The sequence below is a fragment of the Dipodomys merriami genome, unplaced genomic scaffold, assembly GCF_024711535.1.
Source record: "Dipodomys merriami isolate MVZ:Mamm:240054 unplaced genomic scaffold, mDipMer1.0.p SCAF_25, whole genome shotgun sequence".
Lineage (NCBI taxonomy): Eukaryota > Metazoa > Chordata > Mammalia > Rodentia > Heteromyidae > Dipodomys > Dipodomys merriami.
The window spans coordinates 22,040,557-22,065,818 of NW_027203937.1; the positions used below are offsets into that span (position 1 = coordinate 22,040,557).

General features: G+C 36.9%; 1 protein-coding gene and 2 pseudogenes across 1 annotated transcript; 2 read left to right on the plus strand and 1 right to left on the minus strand.

Moving 5' to 3' along the window:
- The first annotated feature begins 12,872 nt into the window (after positions 1-12,872).
- On the plus strand, positions 12,873-13,784 carry LOC138836626 (olfactory receptor 5P6-like; annotated as a pseudogene).
- A 2,006-nt stretch (positions 13,785-15,790) lies between these two features.
- LOC138836627 (calcyclin-binding protein pseudogene) lies at positions 15,791-16,602 on the minus strand (annotated as a pseudogene).
- A 5,469-nt stretch (positions 16,603-22,071) lies between these two features.
- Positions 22,072-23,016, plus strand: LOC138836276 (olfactory receptor 5P6-like). Its single transcript, XM_070034768.1, has one exon. It carries the CDS (start codon positions 22,072-22,074, stop codon positions 23,014-23,016), a length of 945 nt encoding a protein of 314 aa, XP_069890869.1.
- Positions 23,017-25,262: the final 2,246 nt, after the last annotated feature.

Below are 25,262 nucleotides of genomic sequence, written 5' to 3' on the forward strand. Positions count from 1 at the left end.
ACAAACCTCTGTTAAAGGGAATTTATGCTTTATTTTCATTATTATATAGGAAATGTCATTTAAAAAGATATTCAAATATAAGTATATATTGACAAACAATGATGGGTCTATCTATAATTTTAAAATTGGTTTCAGCCAAAATTCTTGAAATATACCCTCATGAAAAGTGTTGGTTTTTTAAAGCCTAATAATAAAAATGTAAGAAAGGTAAGTAAAACAATGTACTTTGTGTATTGGAAAACAAGAGTATTAAAACATTTTGCAAAAACATTTTCTATAATAACTAATATTCACTACATGCCTTTTAAATAATAAGCATGCTGCTAAAATTGTTTATGCATGCAAACAGATATATGAAGTTAATTATACATTCCTTAAAATACTTTCAGTCCTCCAGATAATTTTAACTAAACTGCAAATAGTGCTAATGTTAGGTATCATATGATGTCCACACTGCTGCTTAATAATTCAGAATATTTATTCACTGACAAACTAATGCTGTAGTCATTAGAATATCATGTATATGCATAAATATGAATTAAGTATGTTTCATAGAATACATACTTGAAATTGGATTAAATTAATAAATGTTAGAAGAAAAAATTAGTCATAATTTTAACATATGTTAATAGAATCAAATATATAACTTTCAGAAGGTAACATAACAAGTGGTAAAATCATAATAGAAACACTGGAACATCAGCTGATTTATCCCTTATGTAACTTTGTAATGATAATATTAAATAATAACTAATATGAAGTCTAATATAACCACCAATGAGTAGATAGTAGGTAGCTTTATGCCCTCTGACAGCTAATGTGTAAAAGATTCATCTAAGTTGTTCTGTTCTTCACAATATCTATTGGTTAAATATGATTGTTTTAAAGGTGAAGAAATAAAAGCATTTTTGATACTATATCAAAAGGAATTTCCAATATTTATTATAAATGAGGTCACTTACTGTGAATTCACTGGGTATCTTTATATATTTAAAACAGGAATCACTATTATGTAAAATGGTTTGAAATATTAATGTAATCACATTAGAAAATACATGCTGGATATGTGACTCATAATTATAGTACATTCATTCAAATCAGTCACTTCCTTCTGTAGAACTGGAATTTTATATCATGAAATAATGGTATTTTCAGCATTATATGCATCTTATAGAGTATACATAAAAATTTTTAAGTGGTGTCTTAGTTGAACCAGACTTATTCTCATCTCTAAATTTTCTGAGAATACATACAAATATTTTCAATATACGAATCATGTTACATTATAATTACTAAGAACTTTTGAGATCTGTCTGATAATTTGCTAGCTGACTGGCATTTCTTGCAGACATACATTTGTTCACAACTTCTTACTACCAGCACTAGAAATCGGCAAATTGATTTACACAACTGGAAAGTAACCAGTCATATATGATCAATTTAAGTAATAATTGCATTCATAGTTATTTTTATTTAGGCAGTAACTCAAAAGAAGTGTGCTCTGTTTGCTAAGGTAACTTTATCCCTCTGACTTGCCATAATGAAAATACTAAACCAAATTGCTCCATTCATTGATTTGTTGATTTCTTGGCTATCTTTTAATTAAACATGTTAATGCTTCCAACATGTTTGCCACTGTTTTTGTGAAAAAGCCAAAGTCCCTGTGTTCTGAAGCAGTCCAAAGCAGGCAGAAGTAATGACAAAATTAAATCATCATTATTTAGGAAAGAAATAAAAACGGTTCAGCAGCCATAATAAATTTTAGTGAAAATAAAAAAAGAAATGTAAATATATCAATATGATAAAAAGACTGCAAATAATTTTTTTTTGTTCTGGAAGCTTTATTGGCAATATGAATTTAAGATCGTAACCCTATGACCCAGCAATCCCACTCTTGGAAATTTACCCAAATGTTTACAAACAAGACCACACTACAGCTACCAGCACGACTATGTTTATTGCAGCACTATTTACTATAGCTAAGATATGGAACCAACCCAGATGCCCCTCAGTAGATGAATGGATCAAGAAAATGTGGTATTTATACACAATGGAATTCTATGCCTCCATCAGAAAGAATGACATTGTCCCATTTGTTAGGAAATGGAAAGACTTGGAAAAAATATGTATTAAGTGAAGTAAGCCAGGCCCAAAGAAACATAGGTCCCATGGTTTCCCTTATTTGCAATATCTAGTATATGTCTGAGTCAAGCAGAAAAGGTCAGATAAGTTGATGTTAGGGAAATGAACCCTAAGATATGTATTTAAATGTTTTTTTTTCTTTCATGCGATTGTTCTAACACATTCATAAGATGATTTCTTTGTTGCTTTGTATGTCCCTCCCCCACAGTATAACCCCTGCTTTCACTGTATTTGATGTTGGCATAATTTGTGGATGGGAAGGGGAAAAACAAATCTTTTAAATAGGGATACAGGTGGACCCATTGCAACAATGAGATGTACAAGTCGTTATGTCGAAAATGAACTTTACAACTTTGGTGTGGGGGAGGGGGGGGGGGAGGGGGAACGGGGAGGATTGGGGGGGGGCAGGGGGAGGATGGGAAGGGATGGGAAGGGGAAACAAAGGAGGAGGCTACAATGCTTGATAAGAAATGTACTCATTATCTTGCCCATGTAGTTGTAACCCCTCTGTACAATGTTTTCACAATAAATAAAAAGATCATAAAATGTTAATATATCCCAGTTTAGTAATCTAATGTTTAGAAAAACACTAAATAAGTACAGATTAACATGTGATGACTTAAGGACATTTATTTATTTTATTTTATTTTTATTGTGAAAATACTGTACAGAGGGGTTACAATTACATGGGCAAGATAATGAGTACATTTCTTATCAAGCATTGTAGCCTCCTCCTTTGTTTCCCCTTCCCATACCATCCTCCCCCCCCCACCTAACCCTCCTCCCCGCCCCACCAAAGTTGTAAAGCTTGTTTTCGACATAACGACTGTATGTCTCATTGTTGCAATGGGTCTACTTGTATCCCTATTTAAACGATTTGTTTTTTCCCTTCCCTTCCACAAGTTATAACAACATCAAATACAGTGAAAGCAGGGGTTATACTGTGGGGGAGGGACATACAAAGCAACAAAGAAATCATCTTATAAATGTGTTAGAAACAATCACATGAAAGAAAAAAACATTTGAATATATATCTTAGGGTTCATTTCCCTAACATCAACTTATCTAATCTTTTCTGCTTGACTCAGACATATACCAGTTATTGCAAATAAGGGAAACCATGGGACCTATGTTTCTTTGGGCCTGGCTTACTTCACTTAATATAATGTTTCCAAGTCTTTCCATTTCCTAACAAATGGGGCAATGCCATTCTTTCTGATGGAGACATAGAATTCCATTGTGTATATATACCAAATTTTCTTGATCCATTCATCTACTGAGGGGCATCTGGGTTGGTTCCATATCTTAGCTATGGTAAATAATGCTGCAATAAACATAAAGACTGAAAATAATTTTAAAGCATTCCTGTCGAATATTATTTTAAAAATATGTTCACTAGAATCTAAGAATCTGAAATTTTCACTTGTGTACATCTTTGCTTGTCTTTAAGTTCAGCCAATGGCAATCCCTTTAGGTAATGTCTAGTTTGATTAATCTTTTTTGTACGTGTTTTCTTCTATTATTTTGCCTATCATCTACTGACTAAAGAAAATCTCTAATGAATCTTTAATAATAACTCACAATCCATTCTGGTTTATTTTCATTTGAAGGTGTAAATGATAGTTTTTTTTAAATGTTTATTTGCATATTCCATTTGTTTGGGAGCTACTGGTGTTTGAACTCAGGGCTTCACACTTGCTGTGTAGCTGCTCTACCACTTAAGCCATGACTTTAGCCCTTTTTGCTCTGCTCATTTTTTGAGGGAGGATCTTGTTTTAATGTTTGCACTGATGTGGACTGTATTTTTTTATGCTTATGCATCCTGCGTGGATGCTACTGTACTCAGTTTTTATTAATGGGTTCTCATGGTTTCTACTTGGGCTGATCTGGAACCAACATCTTCCCAATCTCAGCCTTCTGTATAGCTGGCATAAGCCACCACACTCAGCAATTGATTGAAATGGGGTTTCATAATCCTTTCCATGAGCTATCCTTGAATTATAATCCTCCCAATGCCTACCTCCTGAGTACCTAAGATTAAAGGCATGAGTCAGCAGTTCCCAGCTGTATATTCAATTATTACTTTACATTTTACTTAGTATTATCAATAAGCTAGCTTCCATATACCAGATTATTCTTCATAACTGAAATGCTGTGTGAAATGTAACTGAACTCTTTAGCATTGTACTCATTGGGGCTTCATAGTCATATTCAATGGCTTTTCCAAATGTATCTCCTTATAGATTGGCTTCTTAGTAATTTTGTACTTATTCAATAGCCATGTTGAATAATGGTCCAATTTTCCACACGAGGCAACTAGTCAGAATAGACATAGAAACACAATTGTCTATTAGCATCTTTTAAATTGTAAACATACTCAGCTCTGAGCAGGGAGGGCCAGCACTGAGCAGATTTTGTGCTCTTTCTCTTCTCACTAAAGCAGAGGTCAGTGTGGATAACTGTGCTTTCATTGTGACACCACATGGGCCAATCCATGCTGATGGCAGACTTGTGGAGACTGGAGTTAGCAAGGGTATCCTGGGCCTGCCACTAGCCAGTTATCTTCATTTACATATGATAGTTGATTGCTTTGACTCTCAGTATTGGCATTTGTAAAACTGGAAGCCTTGTCCTTATACACAAGTTTTATGAGGAAATTGAACATATACGATGCCCAGACTTTTTTGGTCATATATCAGAGATTACTTAAAAATTAAATTAAAATGCATTGGTAGATTGCTAGTTACTTGATCTTTTTATGAGAAAATAATTTTTAATTTAAAAAGTCAGGGTGTTTTTATTTTTAACCACAAATCCAAGTAAGTAAATACTGGACTTCATGCTTGGTTTTGACCTGTTCTTCCTCTCCAATGGACACTTAAGGTCAAGTACTCTCCGCTTAGGCATTTGTGAGTGTTTACCTGGGCCAGGGATTCTGAGCAGTTAAGTGCCTTTTCCTTCCTAGCAACCTAAGGGCATCAGACTGTAAACCTTATGGAATCTTAAGTATGAAACAGTTCCTTCTGATTTCCTTTTCATATCCTCACCTTCTCAAATTACAAGTTTTTGGTTGCCACAACCGTCCATATTTCTTTGGGTCTCCTGGGCAGGCTGACCTGTGGGTAGCAGAATGACCATTGCACAGAGCCTCTCCTGCTGAATGCATAGTTTCCACAGAGGTCAAGATCTAAAATTGGTGAAAGCAATTCATTTATTTTTCAGTATCTTCTTGAACGAATGAAAATGCATCTTAACCAAACCCATGTTCCTACACTTACCTTTTAGAATTAGAATCATTGATGCTGAATTCCAAACAGGGTTTTTTGTGTTATAAAACAGATGTTTTCCACTTAGTTTTATGGGCAATGAAGACCAAATACTCAGCAATATGAGCCACTGGATGCATTTACTCCTCCAGGAACATTATTACATATATGCAATGAAGAGGTAGATGACTGTGTTTATGTGCATTGGGGAAGAAAGAAGTGTCCAGTCAGACATGACAAACCCTCTTACAACTATTGCTGCTTGTCCTGAGAAAAACGTCTTTGGGTTTGTTGTACAGAAATGACTTATGGAGCCAAGTGATTCATTAAAAGTTAGCTGGCCTTTCCCAAAGGGCCATCCAAAAGCCATATTGACCTTCAGAATTGCTTTCTTTTTTTTAATGACAGTGAAGCACTGTTCTTGGTTTCCCAGAAGTAAATCTTACATTTAGAACAAATAACTTATCTGCTAATTAGAGTTAGTAAAACGATGGCAGAATGCTTTCCAATTAAGAGCACGTCTCACTTCATCCACATACCTGGCCTTCCTCTACATGTCCTAAAGGTTAACACTAGGACTCTCATTTCTTTTTTATTTTATTTTAAATTTTATTTTTTTATTGTGAAAATACCATACAGAGGGCAAGATAATGAGTACATTTCTTATCAAGCATTGTTGCCTCCTCCTTTGTTTCCCCTTCCCATCCCTTCCCATACCACCCCCCTCATCCCCTTCTCACTCCTCCCCCCCCACACACCAAAGTTGTAAATTTTGTTTTTTCACATAAAGACTTGTACATCTCATTGTTGCAATGGATCCACCTGTATCCCTATTTAAATGATTTGTTTTTTCCATTCCCTTCCACAAATTATACCAACATCAAATACAGTGAAAGCAGGGGTTATACCGTGGGGGGAGGGACATACAAAGCAACATAGAAATCATCTTATAAATATGTTAGAAACAATTGCAAAAAACATTTGAATACTTATCTTGTGGTTCATTTCCCTAACATCAACTTATCTGACCTTTTCTGCTTGACTCAGACATATACTAGTTATTGCAAATAAGGGAAACCATGGGACCTATGTTTCTTTGGGCCTGGCTTAGTTCACTTAATATAATTTTTTCCAAGTCTTTCCATTTCCTAACAAATGGGGCAATGTCATTCTTTCTGATGGAGGCATAGAATTCCATTGCGTATATATACCACATTTTCTTGATCCATTCATTTATTGAGGGGCATCTGGGTTGGTTCCATATCTTAGCTATGGTAAATAATGCTGCAATAAACATAGTTGTACTGGTAGCTTTAGTGTGGTCTTGTTTGTGATCATTTGGGTAAATGCCAAAAAGAGGGATTGCTGGGTCATAAGGGAGCTCTATGTGAAGTCTTTTGAGGAACCTCCATACTGCTTTCCAAAGTGGTTAAACAAGTTTACACTCCCAACAACAATGTAGTAAGTAAGGTTCCCTTCTGTCCACATCTCTTCCAGCATCTGTTGTTATTAGAGTTCTTGATCATAGCCATTCTAATTGGGGTGAGGTGGTATTTCAGTGTTGTTTTGATTTGCATTTCTTTATGGCCAGGTAGGTTGAGCATTTCTTCATGTGTCTATTGGACATCCTTCTTTCCTCTTCAGAGAAGTTTCTCTCTAAGTCTTTAGCCGGCTAATTAATCGGGCGATTGTTTCTTTGAGAATTTGTTGTTTGGGGATTTAATTTTTTGAGTTCCAGGTATATTTTAGATATGAGACCCTTGTCCGTTGTATGGCTAGTGAAGATCTCCCAATCCATAGGCTTTCTATTGATCTTGCTAGCTATGTCTTTGCCATGCAGAAGCTTTGCAATTTCATGCAGTCCTATATGCCCAATTGACTTCTTGTGTTTCTGGGTCTTTATTAAGAAAATTCTGGCTTGTGCCAAGGAGCCCTAGAGTTTCTCCTATCCTTTTCTGTAATGTTTTCAGGGTGTCTGCTTTGACTTTGAGGTCTTTGATCCATTTGGAGTTGATTCTGGTGCAGGGTGATATATAAGGATCTAACTTTAGTTTTCAACCAATTTTGCCAGCACCCTTTACTGAAGAGGCTCTTTCTTTCATTCTATTTTTTTAACTCCCTCATTGAAGATGAGGTGGCTATAGTTCTGGGTCTTCAGTTCTATTCCATTGGTCTTGAGGTCTCTTCTTGTGCCAGTATCAAGCTGTTTTGATTACTATGCTTTGTAGTAGAGTTTGAAATTTGGTATTGATATTTCTCCAGTGCTCTTCTTTCTGCTAAGGATTGTTTTTGCTATTCAGGGTCTTTTATTGTTCCACATGAGCTTTTGTGCTGTCTCTTCTATTGCATTGAAGAACAAGGTTGGGATATTGAAATGTATCATATTGAATTTGTAGATAGCCTTTGGCAGTATTACCATTTTCAGGATGTTAATCCTTCCTATCCAGGAGCATGGGAGGTTTTTCCATGTCCTTAGTTCTGCCTTAATTTCCTTTTTCAGGTTTTTAAAGTTTTTTTTAATTTAATTTTATTTTATTTGTGAATATACTGTACAGAGGGGTTACAATTACATGGGCAGAATAATGCGTACATTTCTTACCAAGCATTGCAGCCTCCTCCTTTGGTTTAACCTTCACATCCCTTCCCAGCCTCCCCCCTCCCCCCATCCCAATCCTTCTCCTTTCCCCCCTTCCTCCCCCCCCCCCGCACAGACGTTGTAAAGCTTGTTTTGGACATGACAACTTGTACTTCTCATTGTTGCAACAGGTCCGCCTGTATCCTTAAACAACTGGTTTTTCCCCATCTCCTCCACAAGTTATACTGACATCAAATATAGTGAAAGCAGGGGTTATACTGTGGGGGAGGGACATACAAAGCAACAAAGAGATAATCTTATAAATGCGTTAGAAACACATGCATGAAAGAAAAAAAAACATTAAAATACATATCTAAGAGTTCATTTTCCTGACATCACATTATCTGACCTTTTCCGCTTGACTCATACATATACTAGATATTGCAAATAAGGGAAACCATGGGACCTATGTTTCTTTGGGCCTGGCTTACTTCACTTAATATAATTTTTTCCAAGTTTTTCCATTTCCTAACAAATGGGACAATGTCATTCTTTCTGATGGAGGCATAGAATTCCACATTTTCTTGATCCATTCATCTACTGAGGGGCATCTGGGTTGGTTCCATATCTTAGCTATGGTAAATAATGCTGCAATAAACATTGTTGTACTGGTAGCTTTAGTGTGGTCTTGTTTGGAAACATTTGGGTAAATGCCCAAAAGTGTGACTGCTGGGTCATAAGGGAGTTCTATGTGAAGTCTTTTGAGGAACCTCCATACTGCTTTCCAAAGTGGTTGAACAAGTTTACAATGAAGTAAGGTTCCTTTCTGTCCACATCCCCTCCAGCATCTGTTGTTGAGTGGGTGAAAGACTTAAAGAGAAACTTCTCTGAAGAAGAAAGAAGGATGGCTAATAGACACATGAAGAAATGTTCAACATCCCTAGCCATAAAAGAAATGCAAATCAAAACAACATTGAGATATCACCTCACCCCAGTTAGAACGGCAAAAATCAAGGTTTTTAAAGTTTTTAGCACAGAGGCCCTTCACTTCTTTAGTTAACTCCTAAGTATTTTATTTTTTGTTGGGCTATTACAAAAGGAATTGCTTTCCTGATTTCAGCTACACTTTTCTTGTTGTTGGCATACAGAAAAGCCATTGATTTTTGAGGGTTAATTTTATACCCTGCTTCTTTGCCAATGTTTCAAGTCAGCTCAAGTACCTAAGGAGTGGAGTCTATGAGATCATGTCTGCAAAGAGGGAAAGTTTTACTTCATCTTTGCCTATTTGGATCCCCTTTATGTTTGCATCTTATCTTATTGCTGTAACAAGGCATTCTAATACTAAATTGAAGAGAAGTTGAGAGAGTGGACATCCTTGTTTCATTCCTAAATTTAGAGGAAATGGCTTTAGCCTTTAGCCAATAAGTATAATGCTAGATGTAGGTTTATTATACACACCCTTTATTATATTGAGGAATGTTCCATGGATTTCTAGTTTTTCCAGAGCTTTCATCATAAATTTGTGCTGGATGTTGCCAAATGCTTTTTCTGCGTCTATTGAGATAATCATGTGATTTTTATCCTTGCTCTTGTTGATGTGATAAATTATATTGTGATAAATTATATTAATTGATTGGGTATATTGAACCAGCTTTGCATCACTGAAATGAGTCCTGTTTGATCCAAGTGGATGATTTTTTGATGAGTTGTTGTAGTCAATTGGCCAAAATTATGTTGAGAAGTTTTGCACTGTTGTTCATCAAAGAAATAGGTCTATAGTTTTCTTTCTTTGAAGAGTCCCTGCCTGGTTTTGGGATGAAGATTATGATGGCTTCATAGAAAGAGTTTGGTAGTGAACTTTCACTTTCAATTTCATTGAAGATTTGGAGGAGTATTGGTGTGACTTCTGCTTTGAAGGCCTGGTAGAATTCAGCCGCAAATCCATCTGCTTCTGGGCTTTTCTTGGATGGGAGGTCTCTTATTGCTGCTTCTATTTTGATGCTTGATAGGGGTCTGGTAAGCTAGTTTAACTTATCTTGGTTTAGTTTCAGCATGTTGATATTTGCTAGGAAATCGTCCATTTCTTCCAAATTCTCAAACTTATTGGCATAAATGTTTGAGAAGTATTCCCTCATATTGTTCTGAATCTTAGTTGTTTCTATGGTGACGTTTCCATTCTCATCTCTGAGTTTGTTTATTTGGGTGTGTTCTCTTCTTTTTCTGGTAAGATTTGGTAAGGGTTTGTCAATTTTTTAAATTTTGTCTAAGGACCAGCTCTTTGTTTTGTTGATTCTTTCTATTTTTTTGGACTCTAATTCATTTAATTTGGATTGAATTTTAATTATTTCTTTCCATCTACTGGAATGGGGTTTAGTTTTTGCTCTTTTTCAAGGAGCATTAGGTACCTCATTAAATTGTTGGTTTCAGATCTCTCCAATTTATTGATGTAGGAACTCAGAGCTATAAACTTCCTTCTAAGTTCTGCCTTGTTTTGGCACAGAGGAGGTGGTGGTTTGTGTGCTCATTTTTGTTAAATATCATGAACATTTGAATTTTCTTTCCAATCTTTTCCATGAACAAATTAAAAAATTAGGCATAAAAACGGGTTCTTTGATTTTTTTGGAGGGGGGACCTTGTGTCTTCTCTGTGTCCATAACCAGACTCTTGGTGGAGTCTCTGGCTTGCTTGTGGTGTTTTGTTTTCCTGTGGCTTGCTTGGTTTCTTAAATCAGTTTGAGCAGGCAGAATGAAGCTCTGCCTTAGGACTTTATTACCCCCTTCTTAGGCTAGTTCAGTTGGTGGGCAATATGCTTTTTGTATCACAAGAGTGAGATGGTGTTTTATCTAGCTTGGAGTTGCTATGATGGAGCTAGGTTGTGGGTAGGGTTGAGGCCTATCAACAATCTGTAGCTCTTCCCTATTGGGCTAGTCCCTGAGACACACAGCCCAGCCTGGAGCCATTCTCAGGATTTATGTTTATTGAGTTTCAATTATTTTTCTTTTACCCCTCCTGCAGCTGGGTCTAATGCCTATGCTGTAGTGGGGTGGAGCAGCCTCTGGCTCTGTTTACCCAGGGAAGAAAGTCACTCTTCCATTGGCGGAGCTTCTTCTGCCTGGAAAGGGCAACTTTCTCCAGAGGTGGAGGTGAGCCCTGCAGTTCAGTTTTCTTTGACCTGTTGAATGCTCCTATTATCTTTTTCCAAGGCCTGAGTTGCATGTTCGCTACTCTGGCCCAGTCTTAGTATCAAAGATGGAGTTCTTCCCCGGTAGTAGGGCTACCTTTCCACTGTTGCTCCTTAAGAAGGAGTGAAATGTCTTGGGGGTATTCACATCTTTCTCTTGGATTCTGGGCCATCCATTGTCAGCAACTGTCTGTGGTCAGCAAGATAAAGATTTCTGTTTCTTGTCAGTTCTTGCTGGCAGTGAGTAGAATTGGCTTTCACACTCTCTCTGGTGCTTTTGTCCCAGGCTATCTGTTGATATGGCAGCCAAGGCAGTAGCCACCACCGCCACCTCCACAGACAGCAGGAATTGCTTGAATCTGTCTCCTTAACCAAGTTGCCTGAAATTTTCCTCTCTGGCCAAACTGTCTGTGCTATGATGGCACACTTGGTGTGACTCTCTAGCCTTGGACTTTTCACTGGAACACTAAAACTGGTTTCTAAATGAGAACTTGTTTAGCCCCCAACTTCTCTTCCACCTTCCTCCAGACTCTCTGAGAGAATAATTCTTAACTGGAAGTTATCTAAATCATATTTCACCCACAGTTCCCTATATAATGTTTAAATTGTTATTTTATTTTATACCTTTGGCTATAAAAATCAGGTGTACATCTTAAATAATTTTTAAATGTCATCCTTCTCATATTCTTCAAAGTATGTAAAAGAGTGTCTGACATATAACCTTGTAAAGTACTGACTAAATGAACAGATATAGAGAAGAAGCAAACATATTCCAGTTTATCTTAGTACCTTAGTATCTTTATGATGAAATATCAAAGTTAACTTAGAACAACTATTTAGCCATGAGATCATTGTTAGAGGGTATGCCAAATAATTACCAAATGAAAGTGATTAACACTTGAGGACTGACAGAGTCCTTGAAGATTATACTACATCCTTTGTTTAACCTTAAATAGGTCACTTAACATTTTCAAACTCAGTTTCCTCGTGTATACAATGGAGATAATATATGTAATTAAATATTATGGAAGTTAAGTAGAATAATATGCAAAACTTTAAATCCTGTGATAGTAAGCATTCAATAAATCTTAGCTGTTTCTTATATGACCTTTACATAAATTTAGCTAATACATTTCAAACATTTGTGCTACAATGATTATTCTTTCCTGTTATGGTTGCCTGTCTTTTTTGTTGTTGGTGGTGGTGGTTGTGGGGCCTGAACTCTGGGCCTGGGCACTGTCCCTCAGCTCTTCAGCTCAAGGCTAGCACTCTACCACTTGAGCCTCAGCCCCACTTCCAGCTTTTTCTGTTTATGTGATGCTGAGGAATCAAACGTAGGGCCTCATACATGCGAGGCAAACACCTTATCACTGAGCCACCTTCCCAGCCCCAACTTGTCTTACATTTAAAGATTAAGCTTTAAACATATGCAGGTATATTTCATATTATATATGCAAGAAAAAGGGAAACATTATTAGAAGAAAATATCCAATGTTTCCACAAGATTTGCCTTAAGTAGAAGCATTGCACATAAATGCATAAATTCTGAAAGTCTAAAGTAGAAACGCAATTACTTCTCTAATTTTTGTATGATGTACTTGCTTAAAAGTCTTATGTATATATTAATGACAATAAATGCATCCTAATTGCAAATCCTTCATGCTATATTTTTAATCACAGGTTTCTTTAGTTATAGCTCCACTTTCTGATGGGTTGGAACCACACTGCACTGACAGAGTTCATTCTGATGGGCTTAACACATGATCCAGTCCTTCGAGTCATTCTCTTCATCATCATCCTGTGCATCTACGTGGTGACTGTATCTGGGAATCTCTTGACAATCCTTCTTATCAGAGTCTCCACTCAGCTCCATCATCTCATGTATTTTTTCTCAGCCAGTTAGCTTTTGTTGACTTGGGCTACTCATCTTCTGTCACACTCAACATGTTGGTTAACTTTTTGGTAGAGAAAAATGCAAACTCCTATCTTGGATGTGCCATCCAGTGTGGTTCATTTGTTTTCTTTGGATCATCTGAATTCTTCCTTCTGGCTGCCATGGCCTAAGATCATTTTGTGTCCATCTGTGACCCACTGCTGTGTTCAACCAAAATGTCCACACAAGTGGCTTATATTGATGTTTTTCTCAATTGTTGTTCTTTCGTTATTTGCTTCTATAATTTAGTCTTCTGTGGACCAAACAGCGTCAATGATTTTTTTTCTATTTTTTTGCTCCTTTACTTAACTGTCTGGTTCTGACATCAGTGTCCCTGCCGTTGTTCCTTCATTTACTGCTGATTTTTTCATTTTGTCCACAGTGGTTGTCATAGTTATCTCCTACATCTACCTCCTCATCATTGTCCTCAAGATGCGCTCCACGGAGGGCCACCACAAGGCCTTCTCCACCTGCACCTCCCACCTCACTGTGGTCTCTCTCTACTATGGGACCATTACCTTTATTTATGTATTGCCAAAATCTATGTACTCTACTGGCCAGAACAAGGTGATGTCTGTGTTCTACATGGTGGTGATTCCCATGTTGAATCCCCTCATCTACAGTCTCAGGAACAAGGATATGAAGGAGGCACAGAAAAGACAACTTGGTAGGAAAATATTTTCTTAGTATGCTACTTAACAATACTTTATATAGTAAAAAAAAATCTCATTCAAATGATAATAAAAGGTAATTATTTATGGCCAATATCTCCTAATGAAATTCTTAGTGGTGATCCTTTTAGTAAATGTAGAGGGTGGGGGGATTTTCAGATATTAACTAGTATGTCACAGATGAGTAATGAGTTTCTTTTAATAAACACAATTTAGAATTTAAAAAGGATAATTTTATCAGATGGCAGAAAAGCTCAAAAGCTATATGCATAAAAGATGATGCTAATTGAAATTAACCCCAAGATATGGACACCTGTTTTATTGTTGTTTTTAATGTACTATGTGTGTTTTTTTGTTTCCTTTGTATGGACACCTGTTTTATTATTATTTTTTTTTTACATTGTTACCCCCTCCATTGTTTTCTCCCTACCATCCCCTCCCTCCCTCCCTTCCCCAAGGTTCTTTTTTTTTTTTTTTTGATTGTGATTAAGTGATTACTTAATTTCCGGAAATTCACAGTATTGTGGAATAATGATGCTCATTTAAAGTCACACGTTCATTCTAACTTTCCTGGAGCAAATTGTCTATCACAGTCTGTAATATATAACGGTGTTCATATGTTATATACCATACACGTGATCAGCAGCATGGGGATATTTAGTAGTGGTTCAACCAGATGAGTGGGAGTTCTTTGTTTCTTAAGTCCTGTTAGTTTTTAATGTACTATGTGTATTTTTTTGTTTCCTTTGTATGTTCTTCCCCTTATGGTATATCCCATGCTGTCATTGTACTTGATTTCGGTACCCTGCATCTTGTATATACATTTGTCTAATTTGGGGAAGGAAGAGGTATAACAAAACGCTGAAACAAGGACACAGATTGACCCATTGCAACAATGATACCCTAAAACACTATATTGGATATGAACTTTACAACTTTATGGTCCGGGGAGGAGTTAGGGAGGTAAGGGAGGAAAGAGATAGGGGGAGAACAACAAAGGATGGGGTAACAATGCTCGACAAGAAGTGTACTCATTACCTTACTCATCTAACTAACCCCTCTGTATGGCATCTTTACAATAAAATAAATATTTACTTATTTATTTTTATTGTGAAAATACCGTAGAGAGGGGTTACAATTATATAGGCAAGATAATGAGTACATTTCTTATCAAGCATTGTTGCCTCCTCCTTTGTTTCCCCTTCTCATCTCTTCCCATCTCCCTCCTCCACCCCCCACCCCCTGCAACCACCCCTCAGACCCCCCCAAAGTTGTAAAGTTCATTTTTTGACATAACGACTTGTACATCTCATTGTTGCAATGGGTCCACCTGCATCCCTATTTAAATGATTTGTTTATATTTTAAAACACCACATTGCTCTTTATGTTTCAAGTTATTTTATTCCTATATATCCTTAAAGTACTTTTGCTATAAATTGAGGTTGCCATCCCTATAAATCATTAAGAGTGTGTGGTTTTTCAACAGTACCTCATCTTAAAAAATCATTGAAAGCTCCAGTGATGATGGGCTATGCATTCTGGTAGTAAATGACAAAGCAGGACACAAAAAACATTGCACATATTTTATTGTAATAAGATTACCTGCTGCAGGAGACACAACAGATTGGGTTGGGTTATCTCACTGCCATATCAAACTATCCCTTTGTTGTATCTGCAACCTACTGCTATATTCAAATAAAATATTAATAAGGGCTTGCTTCTAGTAGCTCCTATTTCCTTCTAAAGGTTGTTTTTTTCAGTAGTTGAACTTCCTCTATGTGCTTTTGTACTTCACTTTTCTGGGTACTAAATGGAGGCAATTACTTTTCCTGTGATTTTTTTTGGAGGAAGTGCTTAATAAGCATATTTTATTTAAATAAATCCTCCAGTAAGAAATGGAGAATTCACGGTCTTTACTTAGAAGGCTGTGTAAATACCATCTGCCCAATCTATATGTGCCAACATTCCATTACTGGAAACACCAGTATTTCCACATCACAGTCTCAAGAGGATTTAAAAGTCTCAAAGTTCTGGGTCTCCTTTGGCTTGCGTCTCTCTTGATTCCATCCAGGCTTTATTAATGGTGCGTTTCATATCATCATCTCCATCTTCATAAATTTTCTTTTTTTATTTTTCATTTTGCAATGTAATTTTTTATTGTGAACATACTGTACAGAGGGGTTACAATTACATGGGCAAGATAATGAGTACATTTCTTATCAAGCATTGTAGCCTCCTCCTTTGTTTCCCCTTCCCATCCACTTTCATTAATCCCTCACTAGGATCTGCTTCACTGTCATAAGAAGGCTTTTCCTTCTCGTTGCACTCCTTTTCAACTTGAGTCAGGTAATCCCATCGTACATTTTCTGCTTTCTTTTTGCATAAGATAAGAACTATATCCGTTTTGACTTTTCTTGAATTGCCTTCTACAGAGATGGGCTTCAAGAGGTTGTTCACAAACATGGAGTAACTCTTCCCGTTCAGATTCTTTACCAAAAGATCAAAGGCCCTGTCTGTGAAATGCACTTGCACATTCTCAGTGGGAACCTGATGAACTCCAGTTAAGGTAATGTAGATTTTCACAAACTTATCTGACTGATCCCATCCGTAATTACTGCATATCCAGTTGTAATGGGAGCAGCCTCAGCAGCTGGCTTTTCATTGTCAACTTGTGGTTTCTTCTGTGACTTCTGTTGCATATTGTTCTTTATCTCTGTCTCAATCTTAGATTTTTCCGTTGTAAGGGCATCACGTACTCTTTTCCTAGTGGATTTTTCCAGTAATGACTTTACTTCTTCTAGTTCTTTCTGCAGCTCCTTCAAAGCCAAAGCCATGATCTGGGCGGGTCAGGCCGAAGGTGAAAACTGCGGCGGTGCACAGGATCAAATGGGAAACGCCGCCCAGCGCGCAACCACCGCGAGAGGAGATCCCCCCACCCGGACCACCGCCAGACCCAGCGCTCCTATGCCCTTCCCGTGGCGCTTGTGACTCCTGTGATTTTATTTTTTAGTTTCTTTTTTTTTTTTTTATTATTGTGAACATACCGTACAGCGGGGTTACTATTACACTGGCAAAATAATGAGTACATTTCTTCTTCTTTTTTTTTTTTTTTACAGTGAAAGCAGGGGTTATACTGTGGGGGAGGGACATACAAAGCAACAAAGAAATAATCTTATAATTGCGTTAGAAACAAATGCATGAAAGAAAAAAATATTTAAAATACATATCTTAGGGTTCATTTTCCTAACATCACCTTATCTGACCTTTTCTGCTTGACTCATACATATACTAGATATTGCAAATAAGGGAAATCATGGTACCAATTTTCTTTGGGCTTGGCTTACTTCACTTAATTTTTTCCAAGTCTTTCCATTTCCTAACAAATGGGGCAATGTCATTCTTTCAGATGGAGTTATAGAATTCCATTGTGTATATATACCACATTTTCTTGATCCATTCATCTACTGAGGGGCATCTGGGTTGGTTCCAGATCTTAGCTATGGTAAATAATGCTGCAATAAACATAGTTGTGCTGGTAGCTTTAGTATGGTCTTGTTTGTTTGGATAAATGCCCAAAAGTGGGATTGCTGGGTCATAGGGGAGCTCTATGTGGAGTCTTTTGAGGAACCTCCATACTACTTTCCAAAGTGGTTGAACAAGTTTACACTCCCACCAACAATGAAGTAAGGTTCCCTTCTGTCCACATCCCCTCCAGCATCTGTTGTTTAGAGTTCTTGATTTTTGCCATTCTAACTGGGGTGAGGTGGTATCTCAATATTGTTTTGATTTGCATTTCTTTTATGGCTAGGGAGGTTGAGCATTTCTTCATATGTCTATTGGCCTTCAAATCCTCAAAGAAACAACTGCCCAATAAATAAGTGGGCTAATGATTTAAAGAGAAACTTCTCTGAGTACATTTCTTATCAAGCATTGTAGCCTCCTCCTTTGTTTCCCCTTCCCATCCCTTCCCATCTCCCTCCCCTCCACTCCCCCCTTAACCCCTGCCTCAATCCCCCCTTTCCCCCTACCTCAATCCCCCCTTTCCCCGCTTCCCCCTTTCTCCCTTCCCCCTCCCATCCCGGCCAAAGTTGTAAAGTTCGTTTTTCACATAATGTCTTGTACATCTCATTGTTGCAGTGGGTCCACTTGTATCCCTATTTAAATAATTTTTGCTTCTTGAGGTCTTTGGTTCTGATGGCAGTGTCCTTGCAGTTGTTTGCTTATCATTAATGCCTCATCCTTATGGATATAGTATTTTTATCTCCATCTCCTATATCCATATTCTAGTTAGTTTGTGTTGTCTCTGTGTGCCTATACAATTCTTGTCTGTGTTTTTATTTCCAGACTGGCTTTATTCTTGAGAATGCCACAACTATTCTGGGCTGTGTATTCAATCTGCTTACCTGCCTGTACATACAGACTTACAGCCCAACAAGTTCATAATGCACACCCATAAAATCTGTGTCTGTTTTCTGCTCATTCAATAGAAGAATGTATGTGTGTTGAACCCTTGTATCTACAGTGTCAGGATGAAGATATTAAGGAGACTCTGAAGAGACAGTTTAGTAGGACACCATCACCCTTTTCCTCATTCACTTTCAAGACAGTGTATAATGAGCACCACAGCTGCATTTGTCCAGACTTTGCCTCTCCATTTCTGTGCTCTCATCTTACCCTCCCAAAGACAAGTAAATGAACAAACAAGACAAAAAGAAAAGAAAAGAAAAACAACAACAAAGGGAAATCTCTTGTTTCCCTTTCCTGGGGTTCATTTTGATAAATATTATTTTAGATGACCAGATGCACATAGACTCACTATTGAGCCTTCGTGTTCTTCTCCTCTAGTGTCCTCCTTTAGTATTTTTATTGTAAACAAACTTATTTAACCTCACATAACATCCCCCAGCGTTACTGATACTGCTGGAAATGATAGAATTTCCTTCTATTCAAATCTGGCTAGTGTGACCCGTGTCCTAGGTAGTATGCGCGAATGTGCATGAGTGTGTGTGTATACATGTGTGTGTTTCCTTTTAAGTCTTTCAAATTCCAGCTGATGCTTTTAAAATGCATCTCTTTGAGGGACTCACATGTTTTGTAATCATATTTTGTAAATTTTGTAATCAACTTTCCATTGGGCACTGATTTTTGTTTTTACTTTCATGTTTATTTTTTTCTCTTCCTGGTGGGTTTCATCATCCCTGCAGTTCCTTTACATTTAAGTACTTCCAAATTTACAGTTGATCATCTCTTCCCATCTGACCCTTCAAATGATCAGTTTCATCTTTCTACTCCTATGAATTAGGACACAGGGAATAGTTACTGAATCATTAGACAGAGAGAAGAAGAGAATACATGCAAAGAGGAACCATAGTGTTTAGCCTATTACGCTCTGAGTGAAAATTAGTCAGTTCTATTGCTGATCCACCCCAGTTATCATGGGAACACAAGAAATGTGCAATAGAAGTTTATAAAATTATAATTTACAAATATTATATTGAAACTTCAGGTGACAGGAAATCATCATCCCTTCATCTTCCATCAAATCATACAAGACATAAATCTGTGTATAACACATTGAGAAGAGCAAGTCTCATTTGGAAGTCATCCAAACCACTTTTCTCTCACAATTCTGTATATAATTTCCAAATTATTACTTTATATCTTAGGCTATAAAGGTCATATGGACATCTTAAACAATGGCCTAAAATTCAACTTTACATATCACTTCTGCCACATTCCTCAAAGTAGCTAGTTGAGTTGTCTCACATCTATTACTGTAAAGTACTGATAAAACAAACAGATGTTGAGAGGAAGACATTCTGGCATTCCATTTTGTATCTCCATGAAATATCAAAGTAAACAAAGAACAATTATTTAGCCATGAGATCAGTTAATAGTGTACTACAAATAATCATAATGACTGGAAAAGAAATTACACTTGAGAATTGACAGAGTCCTTGTAGATTACTTTTGTTTATGTGAAATCAACTGCTCATTATTCACTTGAGAATGTGATAATGATCACTGCTATATTTGAATGCTCTTGTGAATCTCTACTCTTCTGATGCTTATCACCTAAGTCAAATAATAAAGGCAGAGGAACTTTTATATAATGATGACTATGTTTTTTTTTTTTAACTATGACTGAATTCTTATTTCAACAGGTAAGATTGACTTCTGTAAGTAAAGCTGTTTTGCCAATTTTCCTCTTCCATCCAAGAAAAATCACACTGTGAAAATTTATCTAATTTATAAGCCTGAGCTGAGAATCAGAGGAGGTCCAATAAAGCTATCTACTAACAAAAAATTACATTTTAGTTAACATTTAAGAAAATTCAAAGAGGGAAGGTGGCTCAGTGTTAGAGGGCTTGTCTTGCATGCATGAGGCCCTGGGTTCGATTCCTCAGCACCACATAAGCAGAAAAAAAAAAGCTGGAAGTGGCATTGTGGCTCAAGTGATAGAGCGCTAGCCTTGAGCTGAAGAGCTGAGGGACAGCACCCAGGCCCAGAGTTCAGGCCCACGACTGGAACCCCCAAAAAAAAGAAAAGAAAAGAAAAGAAAATTCACAGAAATAAATAGGCATAATTCACTTTTCTACAGTTCTTTATTCATCCACCCACATGACCAGAAACTCAGTCTTTAACCTTACGTAAATTTAGCATTCAGCCTCAATGCTAATATATTCACTAATTTTCAAAGCCTTTTAAGGTTTAATCTCTGTAAATATCTTGTAGAAAGTTTCACTTTGACTCTTGGTTGAATTCTCTAGTACTACCGGAACAGACATTTGGTCAAAGCCAATACTATAAAACCAAAATGTTGGGCAATGAGTTTCAAACTAACCTGTACTTGGATAAACCTGGGTATACTTCTGAACTTTCTATGCTGAAACTTTATTCCACATTGTACCATTGAAGATAAGATTACTTAATGCTATAGCATTCCCATTAGAAAATACCATTGCATTCAGGAAATAGATTGTGTTTTTGAAAATAAACCTGAACGTTCCTGTTCTAAGTATTAGTCACAAGATGTGTTGCAGCACAATTAGGTTGGTATTTGAAATGATATAAGACAGCAAACAGAAATATTTTTTAACCTCATAAATTTACAAATAACTTCTTTTGTGACTTTAATATGTGTTCCTTTCTATAGCTTACTTTTCTACTAAGAAAATGCATTTCCCAATGCTGGAAAGATAGCTCAGTGGCAGAGTGCTTGCCTTGCATGCATGAGGCCCTGGGTTCGATTCCTCAGCACCACATAAGCAGAAAAAGCTGGAAGTGGCACTGTGGCTCAAGTGGTAGAGTGCTAGCCTTGAGCTGAAGAGCTGAGGGACAGTGCCCAGGCCCAGAGTAAAGGACCCACAACCAACAAAAAAAGAAAGAAAGAAAGAGAGAAAGAAAGAAAGAAAGGAAGAGAGAAAGAAAGAGAGAAAGAAAGAGAGAAAGAAAGAGAGAAAGAAAGAAAGAAAGAAAGAGAGAAAGAAAGAAAGAAAGAAAGAGAAAGAAAGAAAGAAAAAGAGAAAATGCATTTCCCTTTTCAAAAACTGGTCTTAAAACAAGACCTTCTTTCGCTGATAGACTGTGTGAACTACATGACTAAGGAAGCACTACTTTTATAGATGACCAGATAGAAAGCTCATCTTCATTTTAATGGCTACTTGATTTATCACAACTATTATTTTATTTATATTATTTAATTTATATTATGGTTACTGTAGAAATGGGCTGAGTTCAATCTGCCTGAGGTTCATATGCTGCTTCTAGTACTTTCTATGAAATCTTAGAGAAGTTGCTTAACATTTGTTCATCTATAAAATGGAAATATAAAAGTACTTAAGAATGTTTTATAACAAATAAAAAGAAATATATATATTTAAATATTGTAGGTGTTAATTTAGTAAGCAATTGATGAATGTTAATTTATATTCCAGTCATTACTACAATTTTTTCATTTATACATTTAAGCCTCATTTGTTAACTAGATTAAACTTTTTTCATTTCAATAATTTTCATATTTTTTAATCTTTAGGATGAAATCTCTGGATATATATTGTAGCACATACAGAAGGCCAAAGACACATTAGTTAAGCTAATTTCGGTGCTTCTGATTAAACTTTTTAAAAAGTACAGGCATCAAATACAAATGCACAAACCCTGAAATTCTAGAGTAAAATGTAATTAATATATTTGCTTGAAATAAATGTATGCATGTGCTAATCAAAATGTAACTACATATTTATGGGACATTCATATCATCTTTTCACCACAGCTGTGTCTGTCAGCAGCTCCACTGTCTAATGGATTCCCTAGTGGATGGGAACCACACTGTAGTGACAGAGTTCATTCTATTGGGCTTAACACAAGATCCAGTCCTTCGAGTCATCCTTTTCATCATCATCCTGTGCATCTACCTGGTGACTGTATCTGGCAATCTCTGCACAATTCTCCTTATCAGACTTTCTTCTCTGGTCCACCATCCCATGTACTTTTTTCTCAGCCATTTAGCCTTTGCTGACATAGCTTTATCAACCACTGTCACACCCAATATGCTTGTTAACTTCCTAGTGGACAAAAATGCCTTTTCTTTCCATGCATGTGCCTTCCAGCTTGGCTCAGTTGCTGTCTTTGGGGCAGTTGAGTGCTTCCTTCTGGCTGCCATGGCTTATGATCGCTTCATGGCCATCTGTAACCCACTGCTGTATTCAACCAAAATGTCCTCCCAAGTCTGTGTCCAGTTAATCATGGTGGCTTATGCAGGTGGTTTTCTCTATGGTTGCACTTTTACTATTTGCTTCTATGTTTTGCTTTTCTGTGGACCCAATAGGGTCAATCATTTCTTCTGTGACTTTGCTCCTTTGATTGAATTGTCCTGTTCTGATGTCAGTGTACTCACAGGTGTTGCCTCAAGTTCCTCTGGCTCTTTGATTCTGTTCACAGTGGTGGTCATAGTCATCTCATACACGTACATCGTCATCACCATCCTGAAGATGCGCTCCACTGAGGGCCGCCACAAGGCCTTCTCCACCTGCACCTCCCACCTCAGTGCAGTCACTCTGTACTATGGGACCACTACGTTTATTTATGTGTTGCCGAAGTCTCTGTACTCCACTGACCAGAACAAGGTGATATCTGTGTTCTATATGGTGGTGATCCCCATGTTGAATCCCCTCATCTACAGTCTCAGGAACAAGGATATTAAGGAGGCCCTGAAAAGACAGATTAGTAGGAAAATATTTTCTTAATATCTGTTAATTAGTACTTTATATAGTGATAATCTCCTATTCAAATGATAATAGAAGGGAATAATCTGTGGCCAATATATAATAATAAAATTCTGGTGTAGACTATTTAAGTAAATGCGGAGAATGAATTTTCAGATATTAACTGGAATGTCATGGGTTAATTGTGAGTTTCCTTTAATAAACTTAATTTATAATTTAGAATAACATTTCTTTCATAAAAATATTTTCAAGTAATTTTGATCAAATTTTTAGTTTGAAGTACTTTGTGCTACAAATTAATGTTGCTGTTAATATAAATCATTGCAAGTAGGTGAGTTTTCTTCAGTAATTCATCCTGAAAGATGATTGATAACTATAATTACAATGGGCTATGCATTCTGGTAGTAAATGCCAAAATAGAATGCCCAAATATAAACCTTAGACTTGTATTGGTTAGAAATGATAGATTGAGTTGGGTTATCTCACTGTCCTGTTGGAAAATCCTTCTGTTGTCATCTGCAACCTATTGCCATTTTCAACCAAAATGTTCACAAGGGTCTGTGTTTAGTAGCTCCTATTTTATATGCAAGGGTGTTCTTAGTAGTTGTTCTTTCTCCATGTGCTTCTGTACTTTACTCTTCTGTGGACTAAATGGAGGCACTGACTTTTTCTGTGATTTTCTTTTCTTTCTTTTCTTATTGGGAAAATAATGTACAAGGGGTTACAATTACATGGGCAAGATAATGAGTACATTTCTTATCAAGCACTGTAGACTCTTCCTTTGTTTCCCCTTCCCATAACTTCCCATCCTACACCCACACCCCCCCACCCAGTCCTCCTCCACCCCCAACCAAAATTGTAAAGTTCATTTTCTACATAATGACTTGTAAATCTCATTGTTGCAATGGGTCCACCTGTATCCCTATTTAAACCATTTGTTTTCCCCCTTACCCTCCACAAGTTATACCAAACTCAAATACAGTGAAAGCACGGGTTATACTGTCGGGGAGGGACATACAAAGCAACAAAGAAATCATCTTATAAATATGTTAGAAACAATCGCATGAAAGAAAAAAACATTTGAATACATATCTTAGGGTTCATTTCCTTAACATCAACTTATCTGACCTTTTCTGCTTGTCTCAGACATATACTAGTTATTGCAAATAAGGGAAACCATGGCACCTATGGTTCTTTGGGCCTGGCTTAATTCACTTAGTATAATTTTTTTCAAGTCTTTCCATTTCCTAACAAATGAGGCAATGTCATTCTTTCTGATGGAGGCATAGAATTCCATTGTGAATATATACCACATTTTCTTGATCCATTCATCTACTGAGGGATATCTGGGTTGGGTCCATATCTTAGCTATGGTAAACAATGCTGCAATAAACATAGTTGTGCTGGTAGCTTTAGTATGGTCTTCTTTGTGATCATTTGGGTAAATGCCCAAAAGTGAGATTGCTGGGTCATAGGGGAACTCTATGTGGAGTCTTTTGAGGAACCTCCATACTGCTTTCTAAAGTGGTTGAACAAGTTTACACTCCCACCAACAACGAAGTAATGTTCCCTTCTGTCCACATTTCCTCTAGCATCTGTTGTTATTAGAGTTCTTGATTTTTGCCATTCTACCTGGGGTGAGGTGGTATCTCAATGTTTTTTTTAATTTGCATTTTTTTATGACTAGGGAGGTTGAGCATTTCTTCATGTGTTTATTGGCCATCCTTCTTGCCTTTTCAGAGAAGTTTCTCTTTAAATCTTTAGCCCACTTATTTATTGGGCAGTTGTTTCTTTGAAGATTTGCTTTGGGGGGATTTAATTTTTTGAGTTCCAGGAATATTTTAGATATGAGACCCTTGTCCATTGTATGGCTATTGAAGATCTTCTCGCAATACGTAGGCTTTCTATTGATCTTGCTAGCTATGTCCTTTGCCATGCAGAAGCTCTGCAATGTCATGCAATCCCATATATCCAACCTTTCTCTGATTTATTGTGTTTCTGGGTCTTTATTAAGAAAATTTCGACCTGTGCCAAGGAGAGCTAGGGTTTCTCCTATTCCATATTGTAATGTTTTCAGAGTGTCTGCATTGACTCCGAGGTCTTTGCTCCATTTGGAGTTGATTCTGGTACAGGGTGATATATAAGGGTATAGCTTTGGTTTTCTACAAATAGTTAACCAATTTTGCCAGCACCATTTACTGAAGAGGCTGTCTTTCTTCCATTCTATTTTTTAGTTCCCTTATCGAAGATTAGATGGCTATAGGTCT